This window comes from Scomber japonicus, chromosome 19 (assembly GCF_027409825.1).
Source record: "Scomber japonicus isolate fScoJap1 chromosome 19, fScoJap1.pri, whole genome shotgun sequence".
Classification (NCBI taxonomy): domain Eukaryota; kingdom Metazoa; phylum Chordata; class Actinopteri; order Scombriformes; family Scombridae; genus Scomber; species Scomber japonicus.
The window spans coordinates 1,363,230-1,381,569 of record NC_070596.1 but is presented as its reverse complement, the minus strand read 5'-3'; the positions used below and the strand labels follow the sequence as shown (position 1 = coordinate 1,381,569).

Here is an 18,340-nt window from a genome sequence, read left to right as displayed (position 1 = left end):
CACAGCTCTGGTTATAGCTTGTGCATTTTATCTATTACTGTTATCTTAACAGTTCATTTTCGGGACAAACAGGACAGGATTCCAGGATTCTGGGCCACTGCTAAGACAGTCCTGAATTATTCAGCATGTCTGGTCTCCCTGCTGAGACATCTGTTATCATTCAAGGCTAGCAACAGTCTTTAAAGATCCCCTCCAGACATTTACAAAGGTATTTTAAAAACACTCTGCTTGGAACAGTGACGTATATCTGTTCAATTACCTTATTAAAACTCTTAAAATGACATCGACCCCTGTTCCCTCTTTAAATAATCCTCAATCTATATGCTAATAGTTGGAGGTTTCAATGATGACTTCGGTCAGTGTAGTTTTCTTGGGCTTAGCATCTCTGGTGCTAGCTGCAGGATTCAGACATGATACTTGCTGATTGCATGGAAGCTATAATGGATGTCCGTTTCTGTTTTTATAATGTAAAAGTATATTACATTTAGAACGAGCACATACTGAAGCTTGTTTTAACAAAATCCATTAACTGGTTCAAGGGCATCTCTGTTTTCAGTTGCTACACTCTCACTGGAGTCCAGTTATTGGATTTGCAGTTCAGGCTTTCAGTCCTGGATGTATTATCTCTGTCAGTGGTAAGGACGTTTTACAAGTAGATTATGATCCCACTCAGTCTGTGCTTGGTTCGGTGTGTGTTTTGAAGAGGAAAAGTTCAGCAGTGTTGTTCTACAGTCCCTGCCTGCTGTTTTTCATGTTGTTTGTTTCTGTACAAATATTACTGATTCATATGCTGATCTGGCAGAAGTGTTGAATTACAGAATCTACTACCAGTAGCAGAGCAAAAACAAGAGCAAAGAGCAAATTCACTGCTCCATAAAGGCTGGCACTATATCTACGTTTACATATTTATTTATTACCACTCCTTTTTTTCAGTAGAACAATAAAACACTGTGGGAAAAGCCTGAGAGACCCTCATCTCTGCTGGAGCTAGTAGAACTCATGCATTATACAACCACTCTTCCTGTTATTATATTACAAAGATGGAAAATGCTGCATTAGGGAGAGAAATACATCATTAAACATGGTAGAGTTGAGCAAAAATAAATAGATAAATAACTATAGACAGCAAGTAAATAATAAAAGAGTTAGGTACATTAATGTATCACGTAAACAATTAACAGTTTTGCAAGCAAATTGAATAATTGAGTTTTACAATAGAGACCAAAACAGAGCTAAAAGCAGACTGATTATGGGACTTGCATTCATCACGTTGGCAGAGATTCAACTATAAATGAATGCTAATGTTTCTGCTATATAAGGTGATATTGTTGTATATCAGTTTTGTGTGTTTTCAGCTTGTCCCACTGCTCCCAAGTAGGCAAAAAATAATTTCTATCTGCTTTTTGGCTCATATACTGTAGCAGTATTTCAGTATGAGCTCTACTCTCATCGATTGGTTCATCTGATTAATATCTCACTTTCTGTACTTTCAGAGTGCGGGCAGCGTCTCGAGGGTCCGTCAGTTGTCCGGAGCGGCTCTTCGTTTGAATTGGAGGAGCGAGAGGGAAACCCAGCAGGCAGAGAGACAGCTGGACAGGAAGGACAGACAGGACAGGCAGGATGCCTCTGTTCTTCAGAAAGAGGAAACCCAGCGAGGACTCACTGAAGAGACTGGAGTATCAGCTGTGCCTGGTATGAAGGGTGTTGATATGTGTATGTGTATGTGTATGTGTATGCCACCACCTCCCAGCTGGGAAACACCCTGCTGCTGGTGCTGGAGGGTCACAGCAACCTGTTTGATAATGCTGACACAACCTGCAGCCATGTTTATCTTCTGATTAGGAGCGCTAGATGTATTTTTGTTATTCATGTAATCATCTCCCCAAGTGTTTAAGTATTTTCTTCATTGACCTTACATCACGTGTCATTGCTGTCTAAAAGAGAGAATATCTAACTCAATATCTGTCTTGTTCTTCAGTCTAAGGAGGCAGGTGCTGATGATACTTTGGACATCTCAGAGTGTGAGCTCTCAGAGGTGAGAATGTTGTGAAATTTATTACAGTTACAATTACAACACATGTTTCATTCAAGTCAAGTCATTCACTCTGTGTTAGAACATGTGTAGTTTCACCAAAGTGCGCTATTAAGTTACCTTAAAGTCCGTGTAAAGTAAGAATAAATATGTGTTCTGAGATTGACATACCACAGAAAAGTGTGTTGTCAACCACCCTGCCAAATTTGAATGATTAAAAAAATCACCAAATATATGAAATTAAGCATCAAAGTTGTGTAAAAATCAGTCTCTTTCTCTGCTACCAAACGCTGTGGGAGTGCCCACCGAGTTCCCTGAAACCCCGCCCCCTACCAAGTGTCACCTGTCAATGAGAGTCACCACCTCTACCAGAAACATGGACGCTATGTCTGAGAGCTTTCTGCGGCTAACTCAGCTGCTAGCTCGGTGACTAACTGTAGACTGTAGTAGTAGTAGTGTGCGCTGAATGTATTTCTACCTCTACAGCAGCAGGGGCGGGTTTATGCTAATCACTAAATCCTGAAGACAGAAATGTTGAAACACAGTTTGTGAAGCCTAGCTCCACAATTCAAATCTAAATGGTTGAAATGCTTTTTACACCTTTTTTAGAAATACATTTATGACCTATTTAATGTGTTTAGAAGAAAATGTCTGAATTCACTTTACACGTTCTTTAAAGGTGAACTTGGTCTCCAGTGGGAGCTCTATGAAATCTGATAGGAGTCAGGAGAAACAATTGTAAATAAAAAACAATTATTAACTAGCTTGTAAGTATTGTATGAGTGTAAATGTGGATGTTGAAGCTTTGGTCTGTTATGTCACAGGTTCCTTCGAGTGTCTTTTCAATTTGCAAGGTGCTACAGAAGAAGGTGAGAATGCAGCATGAAGCAGAACAGTGGATGACACTTCAGGAACAAATCATATTTAAATTCATAAATACTGTATTAGCAATATTTGTAAAACTAATGGTATTAGTGTGTCCTTGTTTGCACAGTCAGCAGTCAGACATGTTTTTCTGTTGCTATCCTACAGGTCTTTATCCTTCATAACAATGAGCTTAGGTCAATGCTGCCAAAAGGATGTGACATCACCTCTCTCACCACTTTAAAGGTAAAGCAAACCTGTTTAAAGTGAATCATTTGAATTCAAACCTGCTGCTGGAAGCCTGCATACAGCATTGAACTCATATTTATCACAATAAGCATGACTAAGTCTGTCTGTCTCTTTAGGTTTTGGATCTGCACGAAAATAAAATCACCTCACTTCCAGAAGACATTGGGAAGCTGACATCACTGCAGGTAATGCTATTCTCAACTCGTCCTGTGGTACAGAGGAAATGAGTGTGAATGGATGTAACTCATCATTTGTGTTTCCTGTCAGATTCTAAATGTGGAGAAGAACCGTTTGAAGCACCTGCCGGACTCCATCGGGGACCTGCGCTTTCTGCAAACACTCAATCTGAAGGGTGCGTTGTTTATCTCCTGCTGGCTGCTAAATGAGAGGACATGCATAAGTCAAATTTAAGTAACTGAGCTTGTCTTCATCACTCTGTATCTAATAGGTAACTGTCTCACTGAGCTACCATCCTCAATCAGCTGTTTGAGCAGCCTGCGCACCCTGGACCTAAGTGACAACAGCATTGTCCAGCTTCCCAAAACTCTAGCCAACATCCGCACCTTGGAAGTATGTGTGTGTTTTGGGTTTAAAATGTACAGTTTCTGCTAAACATGATATGACATTTGTGTGTATGTGTGTGCGCTTTGACAGAGCTTTACACTGGATGCTGCCATGATGACCTATCCACCTTCATCTGTGTGTCAAGAAGGTACAGAGAGCATCCAGCGCTTCCTATGCAACGGTGAGGGTTCACTCAATGATCCAAATGTATCTCTTCCACACACACACACACACACACGCACACACACCTGTTTCTGTCCACTTTTTTGGCTTAAAATAGTTTTTTCCATGTAACTATTTCTAATTGTCTCATATGAATTTATAATTGAATTGAATTCAGCAACTGAGAAGAGATTATAATCAGTTGCTCCAAGTTATCAACTGCACAGTGTTTTATATGGTTTGATATCACTGAGACTGAGTTGCATCAACATATTTATGGATAATCACATTTTTTAAGTTCAACATAATAATAATAACAATTTTTTGCACAGTTTAGGCAAGGCAAATTTATTTTGTACAGCACATTTCAACAGCAAGGTAATTCAAAGTGCATTACATAAAACATAAAATGCATCAAGACATGATAAAAAAGCAACACATGGCAAAATAAAAAGACATTTAAATATGATTAAAAGTGTTCAATTGGAAATTAAATTAAAAAGCTACAGGGAAGTGTGAGATATTAACCCTAAAATTCAGTCGCAAACAGAAAAGTCTTCAGCAGTTCAAAACTAGAATGTGTCATATGTTCCAAGAGATGGGCACATCCCCCCCCCCCCCCCCCCCCCTACCTCCTCTCCCTCAAAGCTGTCAACCTAGAGGAAATACTGCTGTGACTGAATGAATGCAACCACAGAATTATTACAACAGAGACACTGACAAAGAAAGTGTGGATCTGTCACATCATGGCCAATACCCACACATAGGAGATTCAGTGGGGAAATGATGGGGATAAGTTTTTGGGCATAATACAGAAAACAGAACCTGCTACTACTCTTCTTTAATGAATTAACGTGAAGCAATGAATCATCTCTGCTTATAGTGTGTTTGGTTGCGCAAAATAAAAACAGCTGTTTTTCTTTCATGGGTAATAAAGTGTCATCTTGAATGCAACTGGCAGCTTTATCAATGGATCACACTTAACCTCTGATGGATTAGAACTGAAATCTTAAAGGTTATACTTTAAAGAAAGAAGAAAGAAAGAAAATCAGGTTGTAAGGTATTCACATGAGACATGACATCATATCTGACTGTATATGAATAAAGACGTGATGTGATTTTCAGAGCTGGGAGAAGAGTACTGCCCTCCATCCCAGTACCTCCTACCAGTGCTGGAGAACGACTGTGGCACACACAACTCTGACTGTTTGGATGGTTTAGAGGAAGCCTGGCAGGTAGATGACACACACACACACAGACACACAGACACACACACACACACACACAGATGCACATACAGTAATAGAAATCTATACATGTGTACAGTATGTAGTGCTGTTGTTGATTTACGTTTGTTTTCCTCACTTTGTGTTGCAGAGCAAATTCACCGACTACGAGAAGAGAAAGGTGGGTTATCTCCAGCTGACACGACCAACATCAGATCCAGTCTGTCTACACATCTTACTTCACTCAAAACATCCTTATTTTAACTCATGAAACACTTCAGTAGGTGTGCTTGTAGCCTACCATGTTAACATAGTTGATATTCAAAAGTTTTATGTGTAAAGAAATGCAGCCTGCTTTCATCACAATCATTTGGGAAGTAGGTTTTGGAATAACTAACAATTGAGACTGTGCTGAATTGTACTGTAATACTGTAATGTCTCTGCTGTTTACCAGTCCGGTATTGTTTATAAGCTGTCCCTCCTATTAGGCACAAGTATTGATAACATTACATATCAAATCCAAAAATACTACAAATGCTAAAGGGACAAATGAAAGGGGTGTCAAACTAATTTTAGTTCAAAGGCCACATCCAACCCAAATTGATCTGAAGTGGGCCGGACCAGTAAAACCATTCCATATTAACCTATATATTATAACTTCACTATAATAAACCTGCCTGACATGTCTTAAGTTTCAACAATATTATGTCTCAGTTTTTTCAGATTATTCTACACAGAAGCTGCTGATTGACAACATTTTATACAATGTTCAATGTATGAATTGTTTAAATATGGCCTCATTATGTATTGATTGTGTTTTCAGAGGATTGTATTCTGGACAGAATGGATAAACCTCTGAAGCAACATTTTACATGAAGTGGGCTACTCACATTTTCACTTGCTCCAGAGTTATTGGACCACGGGCCATATGTTTGACACTCCTGGTTTAGAGGGTTAGGGTTAGAAATATGCTCCAGAACAAACAGCTCCAATAGGGAATATATAGAAAAGCAAAACCACATACATAGGAAACACTCTACAAAAGACTTAGGACATTTTGTATGCGTTTTTTCATTTGCAACTGCTTCTTGTTGCTTTTCTGTTAATATTTGTGCTTTTGCTTTTTCTATATGTTTGGTCCTTAAGGGCCCCCATACCAGACTCAACTATTTATCTCAGTGCAGGTATTCTGCCTTTAACAGCTGATAGAAAGGACCAGCAGTGACATCACTGACTGGAGTGAAACATTTAGGAGTGTGGTTTTCAGTCAAAGCAGGTCATTTCACTTCCTGATCCAAATTTCCATGAATGTGACTAATGCTAATGCTAATACTACTGTCAGCTCACAACATTAATAATGACCTCAGCATGATGATATTGAGCTCTCAGCTAATCCTTAACAACAGTGTAAAGCTTGTTGCATATCACATTCTCATACAAACACAAGTACAGACTGTGCACAGTTTAACAGTGCAAGGACAAATAGTGTGGAGGGTTGTGGTTTTGTGTGAATCAGCAGAAAATGTGTGAAGCCATAAAGATAATTGACTTGGAGGCATTGTGTTATTTTACATCCTATTGGTTGATTTTTATTTACAGATATAAAGTTGTTTTTTTATTTTACTTTCCATATGGCAGCTGCAGGGCAGGCGTGTGTTTTTTCTACATAAACACACACTGCAACACACACATTAAAACTTGTCTCCCCACCTCCCTCCTTCAGATGCAGAAGCAGCAGGAGAAGCTGGACTTCGAGCGTCACCTGGAGGAGAAGCAGAGAGAGCACACGCAGCTTCTCTGCATGAACAACTCCCGCAAGGAGAAAATCCTCAACTCAGTCCGTGAGGTACACAACTCTGATTTATCTCACACAGTTGTCACTCGCTTCCCTCGCTCTGTTTAGGTTTAAAAGGCGGCTCTGAAATGTTTGTAGCTCGCTCCTTCATGCTTAGACAGCAGTTTGGATTAGTTAGAAAGTATCAAAACGCCCACACAAACTTCTCAGAGCACTATTACATAAACCAGTCTGTTTATCTGTATGTTCCAAACATGCATCATTTCTCCACAGCGGAGCTAAATAGACTTCCTTTGTGTCACATTTACATAGCACTGAAGCTCACCTATTGTATTTAGCTTGGAACGTACTGAACATACAGATCAACAGCAGAGTGACTTAAGAAGGTTCTGTGGATCTGTGTTTTTTTTTTGTTTTTGGTCAAACAAACAAGATAACAGAAAATTGGATTTGAGATTGAACAGTTTAGTTTTACTCTTAGGTTTTGAACTGTGTGCTGTGATGTTTAGGAGAGGGACCGTGTGGAGCAGGGGGTCTCCCAGCAGCAGAGGGCCCAGGAGGCCGAGAGGCTGCTGGTGCTAGACAGAGTGAGACAAGCTGAAGACGGCATCAGCAGTCGTATTAGCGACATGCTGATGGAAAACAAGAGGTAAGACCTGAAGGAATAGTGTCTGTAGTGGTTAAGAGTTAATGTGTGGATCTGTGTTCACTAACAGCAGCATATTTATTTCTCTCTCTCTCTCTCTCCAGGAAGAAAAAGAGTGCAGAGTTTCTCCAAGCTATGGAGGAGGATCGGTGAGTGGCCTAACCTCCAGATCTATTAGTGTAAAGAGATATGAGGCACTCAGCACACTCATCTCGTTCCTCTCCACTTATCAGAATCTATTTATAGAACACTTTCCAACCGAGATGCACAATAACAGGACAAACAAGGCTCTGCTTCAATTATTCAAGTGTGGACTCAGTAACATTTTTACCTTATCTTTAATCATCAATCAAACCGATCAGTCAGATTGTATTAATATACCAGCTTTCATCATTCACAAGCTGATAATAAGACCGAACAAGTGTAGACCAACAACATAAAGAGACAAAACAACAAAAACAAAGAACAAATAAAGTAAACATTTAAAAAAATGAGAGAATGATAAAAATGTTTTAAACTAAATAAATAAATAAAACAAGTCACCATGTTATTAAAGCAAAATTTGGACACAAAATAGTAGTACAATAAAAACATTAGAAGAAAAAGCTGTGTAAATTAGTTAAATAAATAAGTAAACATTTTTTTCAAGTCGATCGTTATATAATACTGTCACAATAATTGAACGGACAATAACTTAATTATCAGCATCATCATGACTATATATGGACTTATCATATGATACATGGACATTTAACCTCAGTATTACCACACTTCACATTAGCAGCTAAGATGCTATTCATGTTACATTAGCTAAGCTAGTAGTGTCCTCCATTCCTCACTGTGTAGTCCTGAGTGGAGACTGTAGAAGAATTCAAGGGAAATAACTCTGTCCCCAACCATGATGACAGTCTGTGTTTTTACACAAGACCACCCCCCCTTACATTATTATACTATTATATTATCATTATATCAGTGGTATAAAATGATCTTCAAATGACAATAATATTGTTTATCATGATCATCTCTGAGACAATATATCGTCCAAAAACTATAGTTAATGTTACAGGTCTGATGTGATAATGTTTTTTTTGTCTCAATGCAATCCTTCCTCCTGCTCACATTGGCTGTGAAGAGATCCTTATGTAACAGTCACAGTCCTAGTTCTGTCTTCAGCTGAATCTATTACGAAATAATAATAACAGTAGGGCTGGACAATATGGACAAAATCAAGTATCAGGATATGTTTAACCAAATACCTCGATATCGATATTGCAACGATAATGTAGAGATGACTCTTGATGCTTTCACAAAATATTTACACAATGAAATGTTTGATAAAAAAATCATCGGTAATGTGGGTGTAATGACAAAGTGGGTAAAAGGTTAATAACAGAACAGCTAGAACAGTCTGGTAAGTTCAGAAATTTACATATTTTTATATCCTAAATCTACGACGATATCTGGTCTCATATCACGATATCGGTATAATATCGATATATTGCCCAGCACTAAAGCAGTTTATCAAATCAAGTGGGTTACTAAATTTGCAGTCTGTTTGTTTTTTATCATTGAAGATGCAATTTTTAAAACCGCTAGTGCTGCTCAATATGATCTCTAAGTGAAAGGCTGTTCCAGAAGTGCACAGCCACTACAGAAAAAAGTCCACAGTTGGCTTTAAAGGATAGGTTTGGGTTTTTCCCAAGTCTTTCTTAATACACAAGGGTAAATAGAAGAGGTCCTAAGATGACTCCTTGTGGTATCCCATGTATAGCCTCAGTAGTTCATGAGGAAAATTCACCAACAGAAACAAAAAAAGATCCACTAATAAGAGGAAAACCAGTCCAGAGCAGTTCCAGTAATACATGCCTACTGTTTGAATCTGTTTATAAGGACGGAAAGGTTGACGCTGAGGTTAACCAATAGTAACACAGAACATAAACTCAAGCCTGCAGCCTTCAGTAAATCATTTGTAACCCAGATGTAACTCAACTGAATTATATGACAGTTTTTATGTTTTCATGTTTTTTACCATGCATTCCTGCTGTCTATCGCCATGGTTACTGTTTCACCTCAGACATGACTCAAAATAGTATTGTTAACAGTTTGTTTCCCCCACAGTATCCGTATGGAGCATCTGACTGCCATCACACAGGAAGAAGCCAATTCACTGAGGAAGAAGGATGTGGCTGGTAAGCACTTCAACTTTACTTACTTTATTTAAGCACTGGTTGTTGAATTAGTGTGTGCGTGTCCATACAGCAGTATATCCTTTTTTGTTACATATGTGATCCCCAATTTGAAACACTTGATATTTGGTATTCATCTAATGTCTATCTACTATGTCATTCAGGTATGAAATCGACTCCACTAGCTTCTGTCTCTATTCAAAAAACTATATAGGAGTTATGTGCCATCTGAAAGTAAAGAATAACATTTTAGGGGCAGTTCTTGAAATAGTTTGTATCGCACTCCAAGACCTTTATAGACAGTTGTGGTGTGAGTACAAAGTTTTTATAACATACAGTGTGTTCAAATATTTTTCACAAATAACATACCTAAAAATGTAATTTCTTGTGCAGGTGATCCATTATAAATTAACAAAATTAGCAAAAATAATGTTGGTTTCCATTTATTAAAATGAAAATACTATAAATGGAATTATACTAATACTAATTAAACACTATGAAACAATGCTGTAGAAGCAGAGTAGATGTTTCTGAAACAACTTCACCCACTTCCAAGATGCATGAACAAAGTAAAAAAGTTTTTTTTTTTTTAAAAAGTCAAAGCTCCAGCAACACTTGAAGTACAGAACAACTTTATTAATAGACCTACACGTTAATACAGTTGTTCTGTACTACAAGTGTCACTGTAAAACAATGACATCGCTCTAAAGGAGAGATCTGTCTGGCTCTCTCAATACTTTGGTTCAGATGTCTTGACAGTTATTTTTGAGATTCATGGCCCTCAGAAGATGATGTCCCACTTTTTCTCACTTGAACACTTTTGCTGGACGATATATTGTCTCAGAAATAATTGCGATAAACGATATTATTGTCATTTGAAGATCATTTTACTCTCATTCTTCACCTCCCTGCGCATGGACTTTAAATGATATTTCCTTGTTGTCTTCCTTACATTTTCTCCTCCTGTGTGTGTCTTTGTAGCGGCCATGCAGAAGATGCTGTCAGACAGCTGTGCTGTGAGCCTGCTACAGGAGGCCAGTGACTTCCGCAGACAAAGCCTGGTGTCTGAGGCCTGCAGAAGGTTCAATATGCACACAAACACCCAGAAACACCACATGTGAAGAAGGATGTTAATGTTGCAAATGTGTTATTAATCATTTAACACTGTATGAAACTTTGTGTGGTCTTTCTTCCCCACTTTGGAACAGTTTGGAGCATCTGGACAGGCATTTTGATAAGATGATGTCCCTCCAAGTCCTGGATAAATCTAAAGCTATTGCCCACATAATACAGGAGGTTTGTGTGAATGATGAGCTATCTGAAGCTTTTCTCCTTTTAAGTGACTGTACTCATTTAAAAAAAAAATTGCAATCCATGACAATCAATGTGCTGTGGTTGTACTCTGCAGGAGGAGATGCAGAAAGTAGCGTTCCAGGCCCTGCAGCTACAGAAAGACTCTGTGCACGGTTACATCCGCAACCAGGTTTGTGTGGACGAAGGGTGAAGGTCCAACCCGTCACTGATGTCTGATGGTGTTTTTTATGACATTGGTGAAAAAGCTGCACAGTAGATTGGTGTTTTAATTCCATCTACAGTTAGTTTAACAACCAATAGGCTCAGTGCTTTATATCAACATAGGCAGTATAGTATGGGGACAAACAACAGCCTTAGGCATCAGCTAAAGAAAACGATGTAAATACAGTAATTAAAACAAACAAACCCATGCAGCATTTTTTCTCTTCTTTAAAAAAAAGAATTTAACCTGCTGCATGCTCATTTCTTACACATTTTTACCCAGTACCAGACTCAACTGACTCCTGTGTAATAGAACCCACAGTCAGACAATCATTTCATGAAATCATCATTACGTTCAGCAGCATGTGCCTTTCTCCCTGCTACCTTCATGTTTGCTTCTCCACTGTCCCCAGATAAGGCTCATAGAGGGTGAATTAATGCAGCTGACTAAACTGGAGATTAAAAGACGCAATCTGGACTCTGAGAACCTGCAGGTGGGTGTCACCCCCTTATTTCTTTGCCGTCCTCCATTTAACTGATTTCTTTTTTTTCTCCCCCCCGTCGGTTATCATTGTTTATTTTGGTTATTTTTCATGTCATTGCATCATGGCAATAACATAACATTCCAAACGCAGAGGTTCAAGAAAATAATCTGAAGTAAAGCGATATTTAAAGGTGCAGTATGTAGAAGTTTAAAGGTGCAGTATGTAGAATTTTGTGGCCTCTAGAGGAACAGACTCGGCAGAAATGGAATTTAATTTTCATAAGTATGGTTTAATTAGTTTATTATACATAAGGAGTGGGTCCCCTTCCATAGAAGCCGCCATGTGGCGCCGCCATGTTTCTACAGTAGCCCAGAATGGACACAGCGAACACTGGCCTTTCTTGTGAAAAAAAGATGTGAAGAAAATTTGCTGAAGTCTCTGTGTTGCTTTCAGTCTGTTTTTTTTTGTCAGCTGCAATGTCTCAATGCTATCAACAGAGGGTGCCACAGTCAGTTGTTTTCAAAACCTATACATAGTGGCTTTAAAAGTTTAAAAGTTATGTAAGGATCTGTTTTCACAATTGCTAAATAGTTCATTAGATTCTTGCACCTTAGTTCAGATCAGTGTTCAGATTTCAGTAGGAAGTCTATCGATGGTTTTATGTATTTAAAATGTAAGATATATCATTGAACTGTGCTGGAGATGTCTCTTTCCTTCTTTACTCTTTAGTTTTATTCAATATAATTTATTTATGAGTGTGTATTGTTCCTGTATTTTATGTGTGTGTGTGTGTGTGTGTGTGTGTGTGTGTGTGTGTGTGTGTGTGTGTGTGTGTGTGTGCGCAGGAGGTTCTGGTGGAGCAGCGCACAGCTCTCAGTGATCTGTTGCAGCAGCTGCTGAAGCAGAGAGAGCAGAGAGAGCAGGAACTGCGGCAGGTTCTGGTGAGTTACAACAACCAGTTACTGTAGTTACATCCATCACTCTCTTTTAATCTAAGCTCAGGATGACCACACAAATGTGAACACAACAAGAAATGTCACAAGTGTATATTACTAGATCTGGGGTTGCCTTGATTTTCATTTTCAGACAAGAGGAATAGAGGTTATATTTAATGTCTTTCCCTGTTGCATTGTCTCTTTCCTGACTCATGCTTTCCACTGTTAGGAGTCACCATATTGTTCCCTCTATGGAGGCACAGATTACTGACATTTGCTCTCTGTTATGCACTCACACACATCTATTAGTGGTCATCTGGACTATAATGCTGTCTTTCCCATTCTGGGGTCAAGGTGTTAAATGAGTGTAATAATCATTTTGTGCTCACCAGTCGGAGATGGAGCGGAAGTCCGAGTCCAACCAGCAGAACTACTGGATGATCCAGTACCAGAGACTGCTGGATGCTAAACCCCTGTCACTGCGCATGCAGGTACAGTACAGAGCAGAGCAGGATACAAAGAAGCATCTGAAAACCAACTGTGCTGATGTTTAACTGTGAAGTGCACAATGGGTGTTCCACAAGGGTCTGTGTTGGGTCCCCTATTATGTATTCTATATAGTAACGTCTCGCTAAAATCTCCCTCAACAGTGTCAGAATGTAGAACTGCAAATCTATGCAGATGACACTGTTGTGTATGAGTTTTTATAGTTTAGTTTATTTATTCGAACATGTTAAAATAACAAAATAAAATACATAGGCATTCAATATTCAGAAAGGGTGTAGACTGAAGTAAGGAACTTTTCTACCCCTCCTACAATCAAAAAACAGAGCCAAACCAATATTCAAAACAACACAACACATGCAAAATAGCCAAGTTAGCAGCTGCTAAACTAACAATTGCATAGGAAAGCTTCACACATTGACTTGATCAGTCATGTCTGAGTGTAATTGTAAACAAAACGAAAAAGTTTTTTTATATGTTGTAATATTAACCTACTGAAGAGACTACAGATGAAAATGAGCTATAAGCTAACTCTGATACATTACATCAAATGATAACATGTTGAACACTGTACATGCTCCCAATAAACCCATTACTGCTACTAATCTTATTGCAGGAAGCGGGTGTGGAGAAAGAGTTAGTCAATCTGTTGTGCAGACTGTCGGGTCAGCACTACCTTCCCATCCTGGCTCACCATCGAGTGACAACAGAGGCCCTTTGCCACATGAGCGCCTCGGACCTCAAGAAGGTGTGTATGCGTCATTACTCACACGTTTCTATTAGGTGACGCCACATATTGCTCAGTTTCAACATCAGCTGTGTTACTGGTCACATATACAAGTCCTTCTCTGATCATGTCTTTTGAATACTAGTAGTATAGTTCAATCAGGTGTTCAACTGTGGACAGTGTGAGAAACAAGATCTTAAGAGATATTAGTTTTTAAGTTAGCCCACATTTTTTACCCATCTCTTATCTCTTATTGCTTCATTGTTGTAATGTCTATAAGAACGCTGTTTATGTCTAGTTAACTTTCACATATTAATTCATGCCTCTGTTTTTGATTAAGATAGCTATTAGATAAGAGATACGCTAACATTAAGTACAGTGTATATGTGAAAGAAAGAAGAAACCTGTCAGTCTTGTGGCTCAGTGAATGCTTCTTAATGTCTGCCTTCAGTGTCATGAATGTTAAAATGCCGTCAGATTGTATTGAATTTTAGGTTATAGACTTTGAAGGATAGCTTTAATTTGTGCCAGTACGACACAAAAAGAAATGATAAATATCTATGAATGTGCACAATCATCAGTCTGATTCCTCCTTTCTCTCTTTTCAGCTCGGCATTAATGAAGTAGGGATCCAGAAAGCTCTTCTGAAATGGGCTCACGATCGCCACCCTGAAGGTACACCATCCTGTATGACTGTATATTATCCACATCCAGATAAAAGATAAACACAGAAAGGATATTTACTATGCAAAGTGCAAAGCTCACTCAAGGTTGAGAAATCCAAGGAAGGAAAATGTGAAAAAAACGTTTTACCAACAGGATAATGTTTAGATACCAAAATATATTTATTTACCTATTTGAAGAATGAAAGAGTGTTTAGGTTTGAGAGCACATGCAAAGTCAATGAAAAGCTGTTCAGTTTTACAACATGTGTAACAATGCAGTCTGTTTGCTGTCCTCTCATTGTTTACCTCCTCCTCCTCCTCTAGTAGTTTGTAAGGGTAAGCAGATGGACGAAGAAACAGAACCCACTGCACCACCCCCTCCCTCCCCACCTTTGCCTCCCACTACCTCCGCCATCCAGATGCCCAGCCCACCGCTCACCCCAGGGACCCCAATCACCCCGTCTGCCCCCAGCCCTCTGGAGGGACCAGGGAGCTCAGAGTGTGTGGTCTGCATGGAGACTGGGGTAAGAGAAACACTTTAGTTACTGTTGTGTCTACTCTATTAAGCTGTGAAAAGCAGATTTCTATATCAATATCCTGATTACTAGCATAACTAGCATGTGTAGTACATATTTACTATATGTAAGCAGTGTCTTAACTTTACATGTTTTGGAAAAGTAAGAAAATGATACCATTCACCAAACATCATAGTATTGTTCTTCAATTAAACTAGAAAAAAATTACTCTTTTAAAACTGTAGTGACTAAGCCCAACACGTTAGCCGCTACTAGCTGCTAATGGTGGTAATTGTTTAGACATGTACTCCACATGAATGATAGGCTATTCAGTCAATGTCTATGTTAGGCATTATCCATCACTTTTCAAAAGCTTTAACTAAATAAATATAGATAAATAAAATAATAATAATAAATAAATATAATATGACATACACGAGCACAGTCAAAAACTTTCCTCCTTCCATCCCCGACACCTGTGCTCAACGTACCCCCTAGTGTTTGGGAGGAACATTACATTTAAGCCAAATCAAATACATGGCTCCTACAACAATAGTGTGAATATGAAAGCTACACTATGAGCACACATGTACACACACCCACTTCCAGATGATTAACAGTGTGTTTTTCCTCTCTTCCAGGCTCAGGTCATCTTCTTACCGTGTGGTCACGTGTGCTGTTGTCAGGTGTGCAGTGACGCTCTGCAGAACTGCCCTCTGTGTCGCAGCAACATATCTCAGCGCATACGCCTCTACCACGGCTAGAGCCCCCCCGCGCGCCCCGCTGCACCTTCATCTTCATTTGTGTACGATCATAAAGCTGCTGTGAGCTGAGCTTGTCATGTATAGAAAAGCTTTTAGCAAATTTTTTTCAAAGAGCTGAGCCACATTCCTCCTTTTAACTACACGATGCAGAACCACATTTCAATAGAACACTTTGAATGGTTTTGTGTTTGTTTGTTTTTTGTGTTTTTCATTAGCACTTATTCATGTTGTGTTTTGTTTGTCTTCTTTAATTCTAAAATTTTATTTGTATGATACAGAATATTAAGAGCCTAGTGGATGACACCACTCACTGTTTTTTGCCTTATATACCTTTTCAATTGATGTGTGCCTTTATCTGGAAAACCTCTTTTTTTAAACAATACTGTTTGTCTGTCTTGTCAACCAAAGTAACACCTGTCCAACATTTATTATTAAGTTAAATCTATTGATCTATTTGCTTTTAGTTATCAATCCCATGTTGTTGCACTTCAGACACTTCTCATCTAGGCCCCTGTGTGCCAGGTGAAATCATTTTCAAGTGTTAATATGGATCAGTTATATTGTATATCAATGTATATTACGACAGCCTGGGAGAAAACACATTTATTATGTTTGACCTCCATTTATTCTATTGTTGACTTTCACTTCACCATGGCTGGATGAATTAACCTACCGGGGAGCCTCAGGCAAATATTCTATATTATAACACAAGGAAAATGATAAACATGCACTGTGTGAGCACAGTAACAGCTGAAAGAGGAACTCCAACTATGCTATACTACTATATATACAGTTGTATAATATTTTCTATGGCTCCGATGGGAGTCTTGGGGAAACATCCCTGATGATGTCATCTGAGTTATTTTATCTCAGCTTAGAGGCTAGAATTTGTTTAGGCCTGTCACAATAATTATTGACTTATTGTGATTATTTCTGAGACAATATATTGTCCAACAAAACAAGTTATCGGGACAGGTCTTATCGAGTTGCATTGTGGGATTCTTGGAGTATGACCCGTATTAGTGACTATTAGAGGCCGATATAAATGTATATTTATATCGGCCTCTGCTGCATCAGTTTTTATCATTTTTTAAATAAGTGTCTCTCGCAGGTTCAGCAACTTTAGAATGCTTGATAGAAAAATTGCTTGAGTACTACTTTTAAACTTGATCCTCTTCATGACAGGGCTTTAGATAACAAACTAGGACTCATCTTAAGAAATTCATGCTAGTTGGTGCTGTGCTTCAGTGATGCATGTATTCATATTCTCCATATACTCCAAATATAGCTTCAGTCAATCAATTTACTAGAAACTGTTACTACTTACCAGGATGATAATCCAGCCTCGGACCTCACTTTAGTTTTTGTCCACTTGTCTCTGACATATCGTCTCATCCCACTCTTCATTGAATTGCTAAGCATATGTATGGTACATCTGTATGATCTAACAACACATTGCCTGTTTGTAGCCATCACTAATGCTATTATACTCCTTCAAGTGCTCTTAACTTTGACATCTTAGCATGTTGTGGGAAATATCTCTACTCACTGTATATGAGTCTGTTAATGTAGAGTTAAAGATTCCTCCTCTGTAGAAGTCTGATATGTCATGTGAATTGACAATATGATATAAAATATATATACATGTCATTTTCCTGTACTCTTGTGGTCAGTGTGAATGTTTTGTGTTGCTACTACACAAACAGCAACACCCAGAAATGTAATGAAATAGACATTTTTAGAATTGCACCTGGAAACAGAGATGATGTCTGAACACACATATACACAGCACATCAACTCTGTAAAGCCTGAACCATCAAATACTTGCCAGAAAATTCTAATTCTTTCAAACTACATTGTTAGATGAAGCACTGAAATGTTTACTTCAGTAAAAGTACCAGCACAAAAATATACAAATACATCATTGAAGAAAAAGTCTTGCATTCAAAGTCATGCTGAAGTCAAAGTATGAAAGTGTAGTTCTATATAATAATGCATTGTATCACATACATGCCTGGTTCCCAAACTAGTTGTGCTCCCTCTAAAGGGTCAACAGATAAATGTGAGGGGTGGTGAGATTGTTAATGTGATGAGAAAGAAGGAGAAAAGTACAAGAGTATAAAGTTATAGAACGGAAATACATTTTTTATTTTACATCTCTAATGATAGAAAAAGTAATAAGGCCTATCTCACACTTGTGATTTTGTAAGTCAAATTCAAATGAAACATTTCATCATACACTACTTTTGGACACAAATGATGAGCTGTAAAACAGGACAGAAAACATACACAGCCCCTTTTACACCCAGAAAATGACTACTAGCCTACAACTCAAGACAGTACTCTGCTTATATGAAAATCGCAGTAAGCTTTTCTAACCGTTTGTCTGTTTGAAAGTATTTTCAAGTAAAGTTCCTAAATTTCCCATCTTCCTTTTGTGGCTATGAATGCACCGTCAGAGCACGAGCCAATCAAAACGCGCAATGATCCTGCCGTAAAGCGTGTG

At 38.5% G+C, this 18,340-nt stretch overlaps 1 protein-coding gene across 2 annotated transcripts; it reads left to right on the top strand.

Annotated features, from left to right (window-relative positions):
* Positions 1–1,563: 1,563 nt before the first annotated feature.
* lrsam1 (leucine rich repeat and sterile alpha motif containing 1) lies at positions 1,564–17,484 on the top strand. 2 transcript variants are annotated; one of them, XM_053339772.1, is made up of 24 exons: positions 1,564–1,692; positions 1,979–2,035; positions 2,857–2,901; positions 3,065–3,142; positions 3,262–3,330; positions 3,413–3,497; positions 3,594–3,715; positions 3,800–3,890; positions 4,997–5,106; positions 5,249–5,278; positions 6,821–6,943; positions 7,402–7,541; positions 7,643–7,687; positions 9,657–9,727; positions 10,706–10,805; positions 10,933–11,020; positions 11,133–11,207; positions 11,653–11,733; positions 12,570–12,665; positions 13,052–13,150; positions 13,780–13,911; positions 14,499–14,565; positions 14,883–15,079; positions 15,712–17,484. In XM_053339772.1, exons 1-24 carry the CDS (start codon positions 1,621–1,623, stop codon positions 15,832–15,834), a joined length of 2,196 nt encoding a protein of 731 aa, XP_053195747.1. In that variant the 5' UTR covers positions 1,564–1,620; the 3' UTR covers positions 15,835–17,484. The 2 variants fall into 2 exon arrangements, with proteins under 2 accessions (XP_053195747.1, XP_053195746.1); XM_053339771.1 differs by having other exon boundaries at positions 14,880–15,079.
* Positions 17,485–18,340: the final 856 nt, after the last annotated feature.